At 44.0% G+C, this 16,272-nt stretch overlaps 2 protein-coding genes across 4 annotated transcripts; one reads left to right on the top strand and one right to left on the bottom strand.

Moving 5' to 3' along the window:
- Positions 1 to 382: 382 nt before the first annotated feature.
- Positions 383 to 8,524, bottom strand: LOC117892986. 2 transcript variants are annotated; one of them, XM_034799339.1, is made up of 4 exons: positions 8,519 to 8,524; positions 2,816 to 3,046; positions 2,040 to 2,140; positions 383 to 1,935 (listed from the first exon to the last, which is right to left on the bottom strand). In XM_034799339.1, the coding sequence occupies exons 2-4, from the start codon at positions 3,028 to 3,030 to the stop codon at positions 1,634 to 1,636; spliced, it is 618 nt and encodes a 205-aa protein (XP_034655230.1). In that variant the 5' UTR covers positions 3,031 to 3,046; positions 8,519 to 8,524; the 3' UTR covers positions 383 to 1,633. The 2 variants fall into 2 exon arrangements, with proteins under 2 accessions (XP_034655230.1, XP_034655229.1); XM_034799338.1 differs by lacking the exon at positions 8,519 to 8,524 and having other exon boundaries at positions 2,816 to 3,049.
- Positions 6,195 to 15,668, top strand: LOC117892978 (glutamate decarboxylase). Of its 2 annotated transcripts, none has more exons than XM_034799320.1 (8): positions 6,195 to 6,381; positions 7,283 to 7,351; positions 9,025 to 9,261; positions 11,088 to 11,656; positions 11,726 to 11,793; positions 13,654 to 13,732; positions 14,414 to 14,758; positions 14,819 to 15,668. In XM_034799320.1, the coding sequence occupies exons 2-8, from the start codon at positions 7,291 to 7,293 to the stop codon at positions 14,990 to 14,992; spliced, it is 1,533 nt and encodes a 510-aa protein (XP_034655211.1). In that variant the 5' UTR covers positions 6,195 to 6,381; positions 7,283 to 7,290; the 3' UTR covers positions 14,993 to 15,668. The 2 variants fall into 2 exon arrangements, with proteins under 2 accessions (XP_034655211.1, XP_034655213.1); XM_034799322.1 differs by lacking the exon at positions 6,195 to 6,381 and adding an exon at positions 6,443 to 6,576.
- Positions 15,669 to 16,272: the final 604 nt, after the last annotated feature.

The raw sequence follows: 16,272 nt of genomic DNA, 5'->3' as shown, positions 1-16,272 counted from the left end.
TGGTTCCTTAGCCGCAGTATTCATGGCAGAAACGCAACGCCTAACACATATACATATACATAAATGCAAGTGCATTGGAGTACGATTAGTAGTACGATTAGTATTTGTATTTGGTAATTAGTGATTGATTAACGTGCTACACATCGATATACATACTGAAGCCGCATTAGGTTATCAATGAATGTGCTCTGAATAATGCTTCTTAAAACTCCTGTCCTGGCGATATTCATCTTCCACCTTCTAATAAACTCGTAATTATCGTTCGGTGCAATATATTGTATTATTATCATATATATAGTATAGGTGCGCGATTAAGTAATTAGTGATATTTAGACACTGAATACCCAAATCTCCATCTCCAACTATCTTTCATTTTACTTTCTTCTTTGTATTATTTCTAGTAATTATTGTCAGTCACAGCGTCGCGTTTTTGACACAACAACGTGTGCTAGCCATTGACTAGGGTTTGTTTTGAATCAAAATAAAGTTTAAATATATTATTTATATTATTTGTAGGGCCTTACTAAACTAGTTGCAAGGTGGGGCGCATGATGGTGTTTGCTCCCCACCCTGCAATAAATTGACGCATGTCTTCCAGAATGCTTTTTGCTGTTGTTGTTGCTTGCTGAAATTGTCTTCCATTTCATACAATGCGAAAAAATGTCTTCCAAACACACAGATAATGTTAGCATATATATTATTTATATATATAGAATGATATCTATAATAATTGTAAATGTATACGCGGGAATTTCAGGGTTTTTGTTTGTCCCGCTTTTGAGTTTGTGATTTGCAATCGCAACTCATTTTTGTGTATAGATATTATATAGACCAATATCGTATTTACTCGTATATATTCATATTTATATCTGTAACCAACACTAAACTCTTGGTTAATGTGACACACATAATTGATGCCGTTAAGCCAAAAACTGAACTGAAACAAAAACTGCTCGGATACTCGCATCAACTTCAGATAGCCTCCTGCCTCCTGCTTCGTAAATTGATATGCTGATTCCATCCATTAAGAAATCAAAAGTCTGAAGTGTAAGTAATTGATTTACCACGATATGTTGTGTTTGTTGATATTAATTGGTTGTGTCTCCCTATTCCAATCACCTAATACTTTTTGGGGGTTTGTGCCCCCCCACCGGATACCAAGGGATGAATGATCTTGCGATCCTTCCTTCTATCCAGCGAGGGGTGCACTGGAAGCCCTGTGTGATACTGCTGTTGGATTCCTCCGCTTACATTCTAAAGTTACGTTTTTCAATTGAAATTAATTACAAATTAATTGATTCGCATAGGGAATTTGTTTCGAATTTGTTCGCTCTTCCTCCGGCAATTGCGCGTGATTCTCTTCTATTCTCGCTTTCTGTTTTCCTCGTTTATGATTACATTTTTTTGATTTACCATCTTTCTTCTATAGTTTCTTGTTTCTCTTTACAGTATTTTCAACTAAACTCTCGCAACAAGATATGGAATATAGAATATATATGTATATATATAAAGACAACACTAGCACTAACTCAAATCCAAAACGAAGAACAACAAAATGTTATACAACTGTCGAATTATATAATATATAAATTATTATTTGTGATCCAGCACCTTGCCTTCGCACCTGGGGTTATCAGGTGAAGAACGGCGATAGATCACAGTTGCACAAAGACCCGCCATCGCCAGTCTTGCAGAGCGACTTGCACAATTCGTTCCAGTCGGGTGTCGCCGTTGTCGCACCATCGGAGGCGGCTGCCACAGCTACAGCTACAACTGCTGCCTCCTGGTATTCCTCGGTTCTGGGACCATGTGTGGCATTGCTCTGCACAGCACTGGCCTCCTCCTTCACCTCCTGCACCTGGCATGGACTGCAGCCGGACAGCGAGCGATGCCTTTGCTGGCAGTAGCTCGAGCAGAGTCTATCGCCCACATTATCTGAAAGTAACAGAGGAAAAATATGGTAATGGAAGCAAGTTAGTTTGGGGATATCACGGGTGGTATCTATGGCTAGGGAGTATATATTCTATGTGGACACTAACCCCTGGGCAGTCCACACAGTTGCCCGCACTTGGCCGCATCAATTTCCGGTCTCAGGATCGTAGAATGGGCCTCGCCAGGCGTCGCAACGCCCAGGCCGGCTCTGTAATGGAGAAGGGGAATATTTTCTTAGTTGGTTTTCCTAGCTGGCATTTATTTTCGATGTGTCTTCTTAAGGGTTTTTCAAAATAGTTGCCAAGAAAAGTGTTCAACTATTTCTTGTGCTCTTTTATAGCGCTTAAACTAAGAGTTTCTTTGGTCTATAGTTCATACAAGTCTCCATGCTGAAATTTCAGCTGTCAACTATTTAATTTTTAGAGATTTAAGTGTTAATTTAGTCAGAAGGACAAACGTTCCTTTCCTCCGACTTTACAGTGCATAATAATACCCAAAATAACACTGGGTTTGCAGCGTAATTAATCACTCAAAAAACACTAACACTCAGAGGTTATTCTTTGATTCACCAACTCAGATAAAGGTACACCCAATCAGGTGTTCAACACATTATAGTTTGCTTGACAGTCGCGATTACGATGGGCACTTGAGAGACTTCAACACCCTCACTCGAAGTGCCGCCGCCGTCGCATTCCACAGTCGAGTATTCACTTGCGGATTTTCCATATTTAATCGTTAAATTATAATCATGAGTCCACACAAAACACTTCAAGAGGGTACTTTTTATTTTTTTCTAAGTGATTTATCTTCTCTCCGGCACTTGTTCATTTCAGAATCCTTTTGCATCCAAGGACACTTTGGATTTGTTTCTTCCGAGACTTACCCGCAGAGCTCTTTGCACACCAAACTCCAATCCTGAACTACGCTGCTGGGTTGTGCGTCTTCAAGGATTTGGGCTGCTGCTGCAGCATCCCCTGCTGCTGCTGCTGTCCTTCTTAATGACGTCACAGAGCTTTGCGTCTGCGCAGAGCAGAGCAGAAGTCCAATAGCCAATGGCAGGACGACTCCAAGTCCATACTGCTTTCCCTGTCGCCACATGGTTGAAGGCGCAGTGCTGGGCTACAGAAAGAGACGGAAGGTTAGGTATTGGTGGCGTTGCAAGGCAAAAGGAGGAGCTGTGAGAGTGGGGGTTTCGAGTGGTGGGGGCCAAGAGTCATGGCTGGCATATGTAATGGCATCTGTGGGCTGGAGCAGGAGCAGCACCAGGCTGTGCCCCGCTGTACAATAGGAGCAATTGTGCTCGAAATGCAATTATCGCGCGCCCCGAATGTAGGCAACAAAAAGCTGGGCCTCGTCCTGCGTCCTGTGTGCATTGTGTTTCCGATTTCATGCGCTTGATTTGCCAAACCCAAAGGTTTATGCAAGCGCCATCGATTGGCGATGTTCCAGGAATCCCCAGCTGCACCTTTTCCATGGGAGATTTCATCCATAGGGATTCATCCTTTGCTTCTGATAAGCAGCAGCTCCCAAGCCATAAACTGCGGGCCCGACTTTATTATGTCAGCTTAATGACAGTCTAAACTGGGTTCTCCAACTCCTGTTTCATTGACGGGACCCGGGCAGCTGTTGCCAAATGAAACTTTTTTCGTCACTTCCGCCAGTTGAGAGTTGAGAGCGAAAGAGGACGCGTCGGCCGGCCCTATCCAATCTTCCTGGGACTCGTCACTGCACCCCACTTGGGTGAGAGAAAAACTCCAAAGATTTTAGCCTATCTGGGTTACAGGGCCTATCTGCGCTACGTGCAAACACAGCCAGGTAAATATTTCATAACCAACTGCAGGGATTCCTTCTCCTTGTTTCGGCTTCTACTTACTTTGATACGTAAAATGGTTTTGATAGCAATTTTATATGAATAACGTTGTCCGTTCCGAATGCCAGCAGTTGTCCAACTAAACCTCCAGGGCAAATGGTTGCTAAATTTAATAATAATCCATCCATAAACCTTTTTTTTTGATGACTTTGTCGGCTGCCGCGATAGAGTCAAGTGCGAATACTGATTCGGATATCGCAGATTTCCATTGCCATATGTCCCCGCCATAATTGTTCCTGTCTCCGTCTATTGTTTCTAGCCATCTGATCGCTGATAAGAGATAATTATTATTGGTGGCTTTTGCCTCTGAAGTATGGGGATTTTACTTCGATAACCCCATGCCAGAAGGTATGTGTTTGCTCTGCAATCGAGAATAATTGAGTGACACAAGTGATGGATGGGACCACGAAATGGTTAAGCTGCGCAGTCCATGAGTCAAAAAGATAATGCAGCTGGTCTTCCACAGGTATTTCGTGATTTAAGAATATATTTCTAGAAATTGTTAGCTTAGAGAGGGTACTTTTTATATGCCAAACTTTAAAACAACGCAAGTGTAGACAAAGGTCAAAGAAACACTTATGTTGCCAATGCTCAGACCCTTCTTCAAACTTAAAGATCAAAAATTATATTATAAATGTGTGAATGAAAAGACTTACATATGTAGCTTGATCAAAGATGCAGTTTGATAAAAGATAGATACCAATATGATCAACGTACTCTTCTTCAACGTAAACAAAGCTAATTTCTGCACGCAGCCAAACCAAGCAGAAGCTTAAATCCCATCACACGCTTTGTTTCTGGTACTCTCTTTCGCAAGCTTACTGAAGCTTACGCATGCAAGATCAGGCCTGCACGAAAGCTCTTTGCTTATCTCTTCTAGCTTTGGCGTGCATTTAGCTGCTGCTGCTGCTGCTACTGCTGCTGCTGCTGCTGCTGCTACTGCTGCTGCTGCTGCAGTTCTCTTTTACTTCTTCTACCTACAGACAGCGCAAGCAAAGCTCTCAGCAAAGCGTGCATGAACGATCGTGTTTAGTACTGTAAAAACAGACCCATGATAGGTTTGGTATTTCACAAACAGCTTTTAAATAATAAATGAAAATACTCCTAGTCGCAGCATGTTTGCAAAGAAACTCCATTTAGGGTTTTCAATTTTTAAACATTAACCGAGAACATTTACCATCTTATGGCCCCCATAATCGTAAGTATAACAGCAACCTCTTTAGATTTATGTTTGACTGGCATGGGTTGGAGTGAAAAGAAATGAAGCGGAGCAAAGTTACTTAAAAAGTTACTTATCGAGTGGCATGGCCCGCCTCCGCACTGCTGAGAATGACGCACGAGCTGCTCTTAGAAGACTTTGAAAAAATCCTTTCCAGCAGCAAACAGCAGTGCAAGCTGCTTGCTGTCAGATAAGAGAGGGAGGCACAAGCAATCCTGGAGGGAGGATGATGTTGCCCCCTCCATTTCTGAGGGCAAATATTTGCACATTTCTCGTTGTTTTTTCGCTTTACCAGGCAGCTTGATGGACGTCATTTGGAATTTCCCTAGGACCCTCCCATTGCCTACTGCCACCCAGATATCCTGCCACCCACCAATTACATAAGTGTCCTACTATGTCCGTGTGTAAAAGTGTTTGTTGTATGTGTGAGACCCTCGAAAGTATCCTATGGAATTCGTTCAGCTGAAAATAATGCAATTTCCCAACTAGATAAAGATATTTTCCTGCGGAAGGGGTGGGACGGACAGCACAGCTCAGCTTTGACCCAAATATAGACTTGTTCTATATACTCACACGATTATATGGCATAGGTACATGCCATACATAGTACATGGACAGCAGATGTGTTACATATAGGGGGCGAAAAAACAGCAGCAGCAATTGTGTAGACTTAGATTGCTTTCCCTCTAGATTGCACGCTGGGAAACAACTCTCATAAAAAAGTTGTATATTGGTGGGGCCATTGTAAATGTCAGAAACAGTGGCAGAAATTAGTTTGTTAATTAGCTTTTCATTCTGCCACGTCACAGGAGGAGCAGCAGGAGGAGGCACGCAAGAGGTCTGCCTCCTCCACAGTCCTGCGCACATAATTTCACTGCTCCTTTTTCCGTGTGTGTATCTGTTGCCCGCCCACAGGCAGTAGCTCCGCCCACGCCAGCAGCACGACAAACAAAGATGGTTGCCCCCAAAAATCAATGACGTCACGCGTGGCATACCCATACATAGAAAGCCTTGAGAGAGCGAGCTCCACGCTCTCGCTGTTGGTGAAGGTTATGCAAGAGCTCCACAACTGTATCTCTGTGTGTGTGTGGGCAGCCATTTTGTTGAACGAAAAGAAAAGCTTCGTAGGCGCCACAGACGCTGGGCAAGGCTCATAGCTCCGCAGATCGTCAGCGAGTGTAGGCTGCTGCCCTCAGAAAAAATCAGAATTTGTTCCAACAATATATCAGAGTTTATCAGAGTTCTACACAAAAAAATATCCCCCCATATTCAGTCGAGTATTTGCTCCGTCCCGCGCGTTTGTGTGTTTTTCATTTCAATTGAAAAGTGAACGATTTGCTCGTGTTTTGAAAGGACTTGTGTAAGTTGTGTAGTTTGCTTCTTAGTTTCCACGTAGTACCGTAAACATTACTCGCAGCTCCATCCCAGAGATACTCGTTTCTCCACCTCATTTCTCGCACATTTTATTCGTCCTTCACATCGTTGGCCACAGTTGCCACAGTAGCCAAAGTGAATTATCTAAGGCAATACATCGACGATATCCGCAGGATAATCGGTAAGATTCCTCAGATATATTCCCTCATACTCACAGAAATCATTTCCACATTCCTCCGCACGGATTTTGGGTCTCTGATTTTGGGTTACATAAGTCTCCCGGGCACAGTCAAGGTTTTCTCCATTAACTGCAGCTGTCGCGCTGTCTGTATCCCTATGTAAATTTTGTATATATGGATATCCGTATATTTCGTGCAGAAAAAACACAGGAAATTAACTTAACACTCACTGCGCAACAGCAGAAGGCGTTCCAATGGAAAGAGGGGTCACGAGAACCTCCCTCCTTCTTCAGGTGGTGTGGGTGTTGGGTAGATGAAATCAGTGTGTATACCTCCCACACTCCCACATTGCCCTTCAGTTGTCCTTGCTTCTACCCCCACACTACCAAACATTTCTCTATTTATTTACTCGCTCATTGCATTTTCACACTCTAACAAATTTTCGTGGGTTGCTTGTTTGTTTGTTTCTCTTCGATTATGCAATTTCTAGTCAGCAGTGCGAAAGGGAGAGTGTGATGGTAGGAGGCAGACTTATGTAACACCTGCGTCTGCCCTTTAGGGTCTCTGATTGCATAACATTTTACCATACACTTCATTTGGCAGAACATTACTTGACGCCTACTCAGGGAGGGTCTTTCATCTGGGACAGATGGTGCCCAAATCGTTCTTTATTAATGAATCGTTTTCTATTTCTTTATACCATTGCAGAGGAGAAAATGTCGCTCAATCCGAACGGGTATAAACTGTCCGAAAGGACGGGCAAACTGACGGCTTATGGTAAGTACAGACAGTCATTAAAGAAGCTAAAACAAATAAGACAAATATAAGATGAGTCACTATCATGGATATGTAAGAGGAATTCTACAAATATCTGAAGTGGACAAAGACCTCTACCATTAATGCATATCTATCCCTAACTTATCCCTTTATTTAATAACTCTGATAAGTATTTTCAAGATATATTCTAAATATCATAAAATATAAATAAATACGTATAGGCTTAAAAAATATTATTTCAGCATGAAAATAATTTAATTTATATTTTCGGAGACTTATTGATCCATATTCTGATAATTTGAGAGACATTTGAATGATGTTCATGTGATAACATCTATCTCAAGTAGTTCCCCAAACAGAATCCTCACAGGCCTTTCTACTCTTCGGCATCTTATTTGGGTAACCAAAATCGACATCTAAATAGTTGACAAATGGCCAACACTCTTTCCACAACATTTCTCTACAACTTATGCCCATGAACCGGACTATCTGTCTGTCTGTATGTGTCAACCATTTACTAGTAATAATTCTGGCAAACATTGGGCCTCCTCCTCCGCCTGCTCTTTGGCATAACTACACACAAATCGCTTCTGGGCTGAGCAAATAATAAATGAGTGTTAAACCGACACTACGACTGGCGACTGGCAAACAAAACAGGAGGTCTGCCAAGGACATGAACAAGGAGCTGGCTGTCCAGAACACACGTCTCCTTGATAAATGGCCTCATGCACACACTGTCCTACACACTACTCTGGCTCGTTCAGCTGTTTCTTGCTCCTGTTTTTTGGCTTCTGCTTTTGCTCCTGTTTTGGCTTTGGTGGAGCGTGAAAGCGGTGCGACTGTTGCCTTGTACCAGATTTTCGACCGACAAATGGACAGACAGACAGAAGCGCGGCAGAAGTCAAAGGAGAAGCCACCACCCATGCCCAGTCAGAGGCCCAGGCCAGACGCGTGCATCAAACTGAAAGCCCAACAAACATAAACCGTTTAGTCACAGGATATTGCGCACGCCTGAGAAGGACACACTGAAATCCTGGTCGTGTGTGAAGCGTCTGTGCTTAATGTTTGCTCCTGCTGCAGGATCAGGCAGAGAGAGAGAGACGGAGATGGATAGTCCGAAGGGTGGCTGGGCGGCTGCCTTTGACAAGCAGGCAGGCAGTCAGGCACATTAAATTTTATTTAACTTTTTGCCGTGAACTCGAGGAATGTTCAAAATTGCTACAATTTGTCGTGCAACGCGGCAGCTCCACCCTGCTCCCTGCTCCCTGGTAATCATCCGCAACGTTAAGTTTTCCAATTGATTCCCGGGGAGCTGGCTGCTGTTCCCATTTGCCTGGTGGCTTAGTGGCCAGACCTTAAGTCCCCGCACAAAGCCCTAGAAATTAATTGCAGCCAACGCGGCAGGATGACTCGCAGCACGACCACCAGCTGGGAGTTGGCCTTGCTTGGGGCACACACCACAGCCCGTGCAGGATGGCCATAAAAAGCTCGTCATGAATCTCAGTCTGTCCCCCGGAGGATCCCCATAATAATAATATCCATATATCATGATAAGAGCGCTGCCTGTCAGCAGTGGCGGGGGCCACACGCTTTTCATATTTCCCGATAAGCATTCTCTCACATTTGCCTTTCCTTCTTTTTATGTTCTCTCTCTACTCTCTGTTTTTTATCAGATCTCATGCCCACAACAGTCACTGCCGGACCGGAGACACAGGAGTTTCTGCTGAAGGTGGTCGATGTGCTGTTGGATTTCGTTAAAGCCACCAATGATCGGAATGAGAAGGTGCTGGACTTCCATCATCCAGAGGACATGAAGCGTTTGCTGGACCTGGAGGTGCCCGATCGAGCGCTGCCGCTGCAGCAGTTGATCGAGGACTGTGCCACCACACTCAAGTATCAAGTGAAGACGGGTAAGCTAATCCTTTTTGTGTCCTGCCTTATCAGCACTCTGCTGTGTTTGCTCAGTCGCGGGTTAATCAAATTTGTTGCTGCTTAGCATATGTCCTCTGTCCTCTGACGGACGCGTGCCTACGGACGCTGCGGTCGCATTATAACACAAAGTGTGCAGCCTTCTAGATAAGCACATTAGCATATTGATGGCACAGACACAGCATGGAGCGCCATCGGACAAAGCCATTTTATGGCCCATTGAGCCATGGCCCAAAGCTGGTTTACACCTTTCAAAAACACTCGTAGTCCCATCAATCATAAATCAGGGAAAGGGTTTGGCTTTGGGTTTCCCTTCTCCCTGGTTGGCTTTCGCAGCCAAAAAGTCATTCGCACGTTTCAGCTCTCTCCTTCGTTCTTTTTTTGTTTGTTATACGATGAATGTCCTTGCTGATTTCATTTCATTGAAAATTAATGCCAGGGGCAGCTCCTGTGTGTGTCTCTGTCTCTGCTCGCACGTGACCGCAATTGTGTTTGGAGTATCGATAATAAGCGTATTTACTATACAAACTCAGACCCATTCCCCTGCCCAGCAGCCACCCCCGGAAGCTGTGGCCTTGTCGTCGGAAGCAGGCGTTTGCTTCCGCGATTTGCTTTGCCAGGAAATGGGACTTTGCTCTGGCATACTCCCTGCCCCTGCCCCTTGTGGTTTGCTGACTAAAATTGAATTAAAAGTGTACGCAATCAAGGCTGCCCGCTGAATAAACATAGATTGTATGGAGAGTAGAGCAAAATTATGAAGAAAAGTTTTCCAAAACTTCTTGTCTTTAAGGAGCTGCTGCTCCTCTGCTCTGACATTGCGCTAGACTCCGATAAGAGTTCCCATTTATGATCCGTAATCTCACATAATGCGCGCTGTCAAAAAGCAAGGGAAGAGCAGGCAACCTGATACGAGGACAGCGACAGTCCTCTGCCATAAAAAAGGGGGGAGCTTTAATCAAAATCCGTTGTTATTTTCTGACTCGCTGCATTCCTGATCCTTTGATGCGAATGAATGACTGCCTTGCTCAGTCCTCTGGCCAAAGTTCTGGCTGTCTGCTGTCTGGGTCGAGGGTGACTCCTGCGCAAATTGAAATGTTTGAATGCCGACGCTCTGCCAGAGTCCTTGCCGTTGTGTGTGTGTGGGTGGATTTAGCCTTGTGGGCAATGGGATTTTAATCACACGACTTATGGCACTCAAGATGTGAACTGACAGACGCCGAAGGGTTCAAGCAGGAACAGGGAGACGGGACGGCTTCCTGATGCTTTTCTGAAAGCATTCCCTGGTTCGCCGTGGGAGTTTTTGCCAAATCGAAGCTACAATTAGCTACAATAAATGAGCAATTTATAGAGCTCTTCAGTCAGAGCAAAGACTAGGGATTACAGCACGAAAAGAACTAAGATCCATCTTCCATCGATTGGCCAAAAGGACCTTGTCCTGACGTCTGCCCTTGAACATATGCACTTCCGCAGCGGCTGGCATTGGGGGCGGCCTTCAATCCATTCGAGGCCAGTCAGCCGTGCTGCTTCGTTTTGGCCTTTGTTTCAGCCCTCGAATATATTTTTAATAAAACAAAAAACTGTGGCAGAATGCTGCCGGAAAGGAGGGTATGGGGAATGGAGGAAGATGAATCCAGCCACGATGGAAGCCCAGCTGCCAGACACATCTGCTGTCAGCTTAGGGACAGAGACAGACAGGAGCGACAGCCATGGCTAAACGGAAAGCATTTTCAGGCACATTAAACACCCAAACAGGCGACACAACATATCCCCCATCCAATGATATATTCTCTTGCTCCTTCCCCCACAGGACATCCACACTTCTTCAATCAGCTGTCCAATGGACTCGATCTGATCTCCATGGCTGGCGAGTGGCTGACGGCCACTGCCAATACCAATATGTTCACATACGAGATCGCACCGGTGTTCATCCTCATGGAGACCGTGGTGCTGACTAAGATGCGCGAGATTATCGGTTGGTCCGGCGGTGACTCCATCCTGGCACCCGGTGGCTCCATCTCGAATCTGTACGCCTTTCTGGCTGCCCGGCACAAGATGTTCCCCAACTACAAGGAGCACGGCTCTCGGGGCTTGCCCGGCAATCTGGCGATGTTCACCTCGGACCAGTGCCATTACTCGATCAAGTCATGCGCCGCCGTCTGCGGCCTGGGCACCGATCACTGCATTGTGGTGCCCTCGGATGAGCATGGCAGGATGATCACCTCCGAGCTGGAGCGATTGATACTCGAGCGCAAGGCCAAGGGCGATATTCCCTTCTTTGTGAATGCCACCGCCGGCACCACTGTGCTTGGGGCATTCGATGATATCAATACGATTGCGGACATTTGCCAGAAGTACAACTGCTGGATGCACGTCGATGTGAGTATTAACTTTGGAGGGATTTACTCTTTTTGGAATATTTAAATGTGTTTCTTTTTATATTTAAAGGCTGCTTGGGGCGGCGGTCTGCTGATGTCTCGCAAGCATCGTCATCCCAGATTCACGGGCGTTGAGCGGTAAGTAAAAGTTACTCCTATTAAAGCAAGATATTATAGGCGGTTCCTAGTGCCCTTCACTTCTAGCAGCTTCTCAACAAACCCCTGCCTTCACCTCCCTTTTGTCCTTAGCAATTGTCGAGCTCATTCATCATCGTACGTGGCATGAACTCGTATGCCCTGGGGCACCCTCATCGTTGCCTTTTTTTGTTGCCAAGTCAAAACACAAATTGAAATCTCCGCTTGGGTTTGGGCTTGTGTTTTGTGTTGGATAAATTTAAATCTAAATGCTCCCAAATGGCCCGCATCGCTCAGCTCTCTCACTCTCTTCCCCTTTGTCGGAGAAAATCAACTTCAACATGTGGGAAAAATCTCAATTTGTCATTTAGTGGGTCCATCAGGTGTTCAGAGCTTACAGGGATTACAACGACCAAACAGACGGAGAGTGAATGCCGAGTGCATTTTTAGGGCACAGACAAACAAATGAACAAAGTGGATTTTCAACCAACCCGCGACCTACAGGGGGATGGCATGGCCTGGGTGGGCATTACTTACGCAACAATTACGACAAACAATGCGAGTGGCAGTGGCAGGGAGAGTGGCAGAGTAAGGGAAACTGATTCATCCCCGAGGAGAGGAATTTTTAATTTTAAAGCAAAAACCTGAAATGCACTTTAGCACCAGGAGACGGAGACCCATTCCCCTGAATCCATTCCCGAATGGAGAAATCCTTCTCCAACTCCGCCTTAAGAGTGGGCTTAGGCAAATGTGGCAAGTGCAGCTGTCGTTGTCGTATTGACAGACTGCGGTCAAGCAGGAACAGCCTCCTTTAGCCTCCTCCTTAAAACACTTTCAAATTGATTGCCTCCTTCCATGCGGCATCCATCCATCACCCACAATAATGGCTCCTAATGCCAGCGTCGTTGTGGCATGCAAATTGAGGCTCTTAATTGAAAGGCTCTCAATGCGAATTAATCATTAAAATGCCCATACAGCTGACAAGTTGCGTTTGCGGCATTTTGGGGGCTTACAAAAAGCCCTGATTAATGGTCCTTTATTGGGAAACCTCTTAAATTCGCTGAGTTTCAGTTTGTAAGAAGTTTCTTAAAACAATTGAAAGAAAATTTAATCTGCAGCGATTGAGTCTGCATGCCAGGCCGCTGCTCAATCACAAAAACATATGCGGGATATAAGAAAGTTAAGGGTTTATAGAGGGTTGTAGCGACGAAGGGTATGCCCAGTGCTTGGATATGATGAACGCTGAAATAAAACTCAAATTAGGTGACCAAAAGCAAAGAAAATATAACTCAAGATTGGCAGTTAGGTACATAAATCTAGTATCTATAAATATATTAAATTACAGATCTATATATAGCATTTTGTAGGAGCTGCAACCTTTTTCTAAAACCTTTTCCCAAGCCCAAAATACCCTCAAACTCCCCACCAGTAGAGGGCACACAAAAAACCTGAAGCACACTTACAGCCACTCCATAAGGATCATGTTTATAGACACCCAACCACCCACCAGGGGAGAGGCTGGCAGGCAGGCAGCAAGCTGTGGCGCACCCACATAACTGTAAATAGCTCCCCCAGGGATGTTTAGCTGTCAACCCTCACCGAGTCGTCGTCTTCGTCCTTGCCCCCGGGAGGGTTGTGTCTCTCTCGCTTTTGAATTCAATTAAAGTGCTGCGGCCTGAAATTGCCACAATTTATGGCACTTGCTGTGGATGGCAGCGACCTCTCGCCGCGCCCCTTATGTCACACAGCAGGGGGTAGGTGGGATGGGTAGGCGGCAGCCTGCCACAGTGTGGCAGCTTAGTGTTAATTGTTTGTAATTCGTAATTGAATGTCTATTTACGAATATGATTTGACTCTTTGCAGCGCTGATTCGGTCACCTGGAATCCACACAAACTGATGGGAGCCCTGCTGCAGTGCTCGACCATTCATTTCAAGGAGGATGTAAGTAGAACGATGATACATAAATAAAGGAGAGATTAAATGTAATCTATAGGGATAAAGTTGAATCAAATTTAGGGTCTTTCTGATGTTATTTGTCCTAGATATAATTATATAAAGTATACGCACCACGTGAGGCCCCTCGTTTTGAGAGCTGGGCTCCTCCTTTTTGGTTCAGATATCACACAAATGATGTTTAATATGTAAATACAACAATTTGCTTAGCTACTGCAGCACAACCCCATATTTAAAATACAATTTTCCCACACCACCAACCCAGAACGAGCGATACCCAACATTCTTTTGGATACACATTGAACAATGTTTGTGCAAAGAATTCCAATTGTGTTTCGAACAATTCCTTGTTATTCTTCATTCCAAACAACGAACGAAACCAGACGGACAGACGAACAGACAGACAGGGGTTGTCGCACACACAATGCAAAAGCGTAATGAAATCTTTGACAACCCTGGTGGCTCGAAGGCCAAATGCGCCCTGTCACCCTCCTGCTTGGGTCCGTTCTACGATTTTTTACATTCATTGCAATATGTTGCCATCGGTCACAGTTGCGTCTTTTGGCAGGCGGGAATTTTAATTAAAATTTCGACTTGACTTATGGCCAGCGAGAGAAAGCGGAGAACAGAACGTGAATTCCATTCTATATCGATTATTATTTTCTACAGGGTCTCCTCATCAGCTGCAACCAGATGTCGGCGGAGTATCTTTTCATGACCGACAAGCAGTACGACATTAGCTACGACACTGGCGACAAGGTGATCCAGTGCGGGCGCCACAACGACATCTTCAAGCTGTGGCTGCAGTGGCGCGCCAAGGGCACCGAGGGCTTCGAGCAGCAGCAGGACCGCTTGATGGAGTTGGTCCAATACCAGCTGAAGCGCATTCGCGCCCAGTCCGATCGCTTCCATTTGATCATGGAGCCAGAGTGTGTCAATGTTTCGTTCTGGTATGTGCCCAAGCGGCTGCGTGGAGTGCCACATGATGCCAGAAAGGAGACAGAGTTGGGAAAGGTAAATTAATATACTCTGAGATATCTAGATTTATAGTTTAACTCTCTGTTTTCTCTACAGATTTGTCCCATCATCAAGGGACGCATGATGCAAAAGGGCACTCTGATGGTGGGCTATCAGCCAGACGATCGACGACCCAATTTCTTCCGTTCGATCATCTCATCGGCCGCCGTCAACGAGGCGGATGTGGACTTTATGCTAGATGAGATTCATCGTTTGGGCGATGATTTGTAAGCGGTTCTCAGGATGGAACGACAAAGATAGTTCGTACAAAAAGCATATCAGGAGACCGCAAAATGAATCGAGAAACAAGAATCAAGAGAGATCATCAGAGTTCAATGTTGAATGTAAATTTGTTTGTATCTATAAAGTGTTTGCTAGCTGTTCCTTTTCCGATTCCTCATTCCGTTATCTGTTATACGTTAACCGTTATGGCCAGTGTTGGTAAACTTCATATAATCGAGGCATGTTAAAGCGTGACGAAAGTTTGTTTTGTTTGGGGAAAACTATATCTAAAATTGTCATCGGAAACGATCAGAGAAAAACTATAAGTATATAATATTTGAATATCTATATGTACCACAACCACCACCAACACAACACGCACCACCAGAACACGGAACACGGTCCCTTAAACCCACACAAAAACCGTTTAGAAAATGATATACATATGAATATATATTTACTGTTGGAAAATACTGTTGAATGGTTAAACGAACGCTATCTTAACATATCAGAAAGATGAAGCTAAAGAAGGAGAAGGATTACGTTCCGTTCCATTTCCGTTTGATTTGTTAATTGTTTGAACTATTTTGCGGAGAGAAAAGTTACCTAACTACTATACTCGTATAGAGACGTTGATCTATGGCCATGCGTACCTTTATAGAGAGACCTGTGCTTGTTACTTAAGTGGAGGATGAAAAGCTGAAAGAGGATCTAGGGATGCTAACCATGCTCTACCTAGATCGTATCTAGTCCAATTATCGAACTGTGCTATATACTCGTCTAGAGAATTAAATACGTATAAACGAATTAGTTGGAGTTTAGTTTGCTATAGCCACAAACAAAAACGAGTCAATTAAACACAATTATAAATGTTGGAAATGCCTGTTATATTCTATGAGTTTGTTCTTTCAATTTCTGTTTGTCCAATGGAAGGTATAGGAAAAGTCAGAGAAGGGAAATTCAACACAACTCAGACAAATCATATACAGAAACCAGAAACAACACACGAATCGTTTGTCAATTCCATATACAATACAAATCAAAACAGATCATAAATAAAAGATATAAATATATATATTTAATGTATTGTATTGTATTTTAAATGTGTGTTAACTAAGTTGATCCAGTAATAGAGATATACTATGTATGTGTACATCAGATATGGATTCTCATTTTATGTATATGTATAAATTATTGTATCAGATCCCCAAAAATTACTCCAACATCAAAATATAATTATAAATGAATATATTATATATATAAACGAAAGATAAATCAAAATAAAAGTA

Source organism: Drosophila subobscura, chromosome J, assembly GCF_008121235.1.
Source record: "Drosophila subobscura isolate 14011-0131.10 chromosome J, UCBerk_Dsub_1.0, whole genome shotgun sequence".
In the NCBI taxonomy this organism is placed as follows: Eukaryota; Metazoa; Arthropoda; class Insecta; order Diptera; family Drosophilidae; genus Drosophila; species Drosophila subobscura.
The sequence above is the reverse complement of the archived record's forward strand: the minus strand, read 5'-3'. Positions and strand labels throughout refer to the sequence as shown.

What these genes read in the sequence shown, in the direction of transcription:
- LOC117892986 (XM_034799339.1), bottom strand. Translation starts at nt 3,030, where the DNA reads ATGTGGCGACAGGGAAAGCAGTATGGACTTGGAGTCGTCCTGCCATTG. An exon ending in GTGTGCAAAGAGCTCTGCGG is followed by an intron (nt 2,141 to 2,815) that starts GTAAGTCTCGGA and finishes TCTCCATTACAG; the next exon opens with AGCCGGCCTGGGCGTTGCGA. An exon ending in ACTGTGTGGACTGCCCAGGG is followed by an intron (nt 1,936 to 2,039) that starts GTTAGTGTCCAC and finishes TGTTACTTTCAG; the next exon opens with ATAATGTGGGCGATAGACTC.
- LOC117892978 (XM_034799320.1), top strand. Translation starts at nt 7,291, where the DNA reads ATGTCGCTCAATCCGAACGGGTATAAACTGTCCGAAAGGACGGGCAAA. An exon ending in GGGCAAACTGACGGCTTATG is followed by an intron (nt 7,352 to 9,024) that starts GTAAGTACAGAC and finishes GTTTTTTATCAG; the next exon opens with ATCTCATGCCCACAACAGTC. An exon ending in AGATTCACGGGCGTTGAGCG is followed by an intron (nt 11,794 to 13,653) that starts GTAAGTAAAAGT and finishes GACTCTTTGCAG; the next exon opens with CGCTGATTCGGTCACCTGGA.